We start from the raw sequence: 2,821 nt of genomic DNA on the forward strand, positions 1-2,821 counted from the left end.
TAATGACTCCATGTTGTAGGAGACAGAACTGAAGCAGAGAGGATTCTTTATAAGATAGTTGAGGGAGATTCAGACTTAGACCTTTCAGATGAGGAGAGAGATGAGGATGAATTTGAACCTGATGTACAAGAAGATGGTGAAGAAGAGGAAGAAAGTGCAAGAGACTCAGATGAGCAGACAGAATCAGACACAGAGACAGAAAGGGATGAGCAGGAAAGACGTCGCCATCTGTGGACCAGGAGTAACATGTATGATTTAATTATGAATTATTTAGTGATAAATCATCAGTAATAAATATTAGTAAGGCTTGAAGATTATCCACGTGGTATCATGAAATATGCAAATTAGCAAAAATATTCTACGTTTTTACTTACGAGTGGTCAATAGAAGACCATATTACGTCCATAACACAGATATTCAAATAGATTTGTTTGAGGTTTAATTATTATTCCAAATTAACTTTCATTTATTGTGTTTTGTTCCCATCATAATAGATTCACACCTGTGCTACCTGGGCTTCCTGACTGTAAAGATGACCCTACTGCCCATGCAGACTGGAGTCCAATTCAGTACTTTACTCAGTACATTGACAACAAAATTTTTGAGAATTTGGCTGAATTTACAAATCAAAGAGAGCTACAAATTAGAGGAGTGTCTCTAAATACTACTCCACAAGAAATGAAGATTTTCTTTGGCATTTCAATCCACATGGCCTGCCTAGGATATCCCAGAATTAAAATGTTTTGGGGCAAAAAAACAAAAGTGCCAGTTATAAGCAGCAAAATGACAAGGGATAGGTTTTTCAAGCTGAGAAGCTCACTCAAGATTGTGGATGACCTGGCTATAACAGAAGAAACAAAGAAAGCAGACATTCTTTGGAAAGTCAGGCCATTACTTGACCGTGTGAGGCAAGGCTGCCTCAATCTCCCAAAGACAGAGAAGGTCTGCATTGATGAGCAAATCATCCCTTTCACAGGCTGCTGTCCAGTCAGGCAATATGTTCCAGGCAAGCCAAACCCTACTGGCCTAAAGGTCTTTGTTCTTGCTTCTCCAAATGGTCTGATGCTGGATTTTGAAGTGTACCAAGGGAAGAATACATTCAATGGCCAAAGACTGGGAGTTGGACAAGCAGCAGTCCTACGTATGGTTGAGTCTGTTCCCACTGGAAGTCACCTATTCTTCGACCGATACTTCACAACAATCAATCTCATGGATGCATTGCTGGCAAAGGGCCTTCCAGCAACCGGAACCATAATGAAGAACCGAGTCCCAAAGGAGAGCAAAATGCCAAGCGACAAGGTGATGAAAAAAGAGGGAAGATGAGCATCAGTGTCTATGGTCAGGAAGAGTCCCGAGCTGGCAATCACAAAATGGTATGACAACAAACCAGTGCTAATGGCCTCCACAGTTCATGGGAAACATCCTGAAGATGTCTGCAACAGATGGTACAAAAAAGAAAAAGTCCCATGTCCCAGTGAGAAGACCAGCAGTGATCAGGGAGTATAATGACAACATGGGTGGCGTGGACCTCTGTGACCGCATGCTGAGCTTTTATCGCATGTCAAATAGGTCCAAGAAATGGACATTGCGTGTAGTTACTCACTTCTTTGATGTTGCCATCACAAACTCATGGATCCAATACAAGTCGGACAGCAAAGCACTTAACAGACCAGCGAAGAACACCAAACAGTACCTGGACTTCAAATTGCACCTGGCTGAGGAGTTGTTGGATTGTCCAGAACTTGATGACAGCAGTGAAACAAGTGAAGAAGAGTATGAGCCACCAATTAAAATGAGGATTCCGCAACCCGAACCATCTGTGCGCAGACTAGGAGCCACCCACATGCCAGAGATGGTAGAAATCAACCATGCTGAAAGGTGCAGAAATAAGGGCTGCAAAAGCAAGACGTACATGAGGTGTACCAAATGCAGGATGTTTCTCTGCATTACCAAAAAGAGAAAATGCTTCCAGGAGTATCACCACTAAGCAAGTGAAACAATCCAGAATAATCATTACTTTTGATTTTTTTTATGTTGAATTTATTCTTGGATTAATATCACTCTACAGCCATGTTCTGTTCATTTTGTTGGTTTTCTGAGTTCGGCTGTCTTTTCAAACTAAACTGTTCCAGGACTATCACCGCTAAGCAAGTGAAACCATACAGAATGATAATTTGCTTTTGTTTTGTTTTTATGTTAAATTTATTGTTGGATTAAAAGCACTCTACAGCCATATTCTGTTTATTTTTGGGCTTTCTGAGTTCGGCTGTCTTTCAAACTAAATTGGTCCTGTGGTCCACTACAGTGGACATGCTGTAAAATGAAAAATAAAAATAAAATTTAAAAATTCTAAATTGTATAATGTTTTTTTACCCCAAAGAAGTAGGAAATCACACAAAACAAAAACATTTGATGACACTTTTTTTCCTTGGGTCTCAGGAGGATATCATGATTAAGTCTTGTTTGCTGAACTTTTACCATCAATATCTATAACTGTGGCTGGGGAACTTTTCTCTTCATAAGCCACATCCACAACATCTCCAGGTTCAAACTTTTTTTTTAGTATGTCCTTTTTAGGGACAATATCATAGGTGGGAGGCTCCTCCCTCCATTCCACCAGAACCCATGTTTTGCTCATTTTCTAAATAAATAAATAATTAAATGCATACATATTTACATACATACAATTGAACGAACATGAATACATTTATTCATTAATAATAATAATAATAATAATAATAATATATATAATTATTAATCCAAAGGTGTACAAAACTCTAAAGTCTCCTCATTCACATTCATCTGTTGCCTTCAGCTGATT

General features: G+C 39.0%; 1 protein-coding gene across 1 annotated transcript in view; it reads left to right on the forward strand.

Annotated features, from left to right (window-relative positions):
* The window catches only part of LOC125244385 (piggyBac transposable element-derived protein 3-like), a 2,211-nt gene extending 224 nt beyond the window's left edge, over nt 1-1,987 (forward strand). Inside the window, exons 2-4 of the mRNA XM_048154475.1 lie at nt 20-248; nt 495-1,299; nt 1,409-1,987. Coding sequence (XP_048010432.1) covers nt 20-248; nt 495-1,299; nt 1,409-1,987 — 1,613 coding nt within the window. The remainder of the gene's footprint in view (nt 1-19; nt 249-494; nt 1,300-1,408) is intronic.
* The last annotated feature ends 834 nt before the right edge of the window (nt 1,988-2,821 follow it).

This window comes from Megalobrama amblycephala, linkage group LG14 (assembly GCF_018812025.1).
Source record: "Megalobrama amblycephala isolate DHTTF-2021 linkage group LG14, ASM1881202v1, whole genome shotgun sequence".
NCBI lineage: Eukaryota > Metazoa > Chordata > Actinopteri > Cypriniformes > Xenocyprididae > Megalobrama > Megalobrama amblycephala.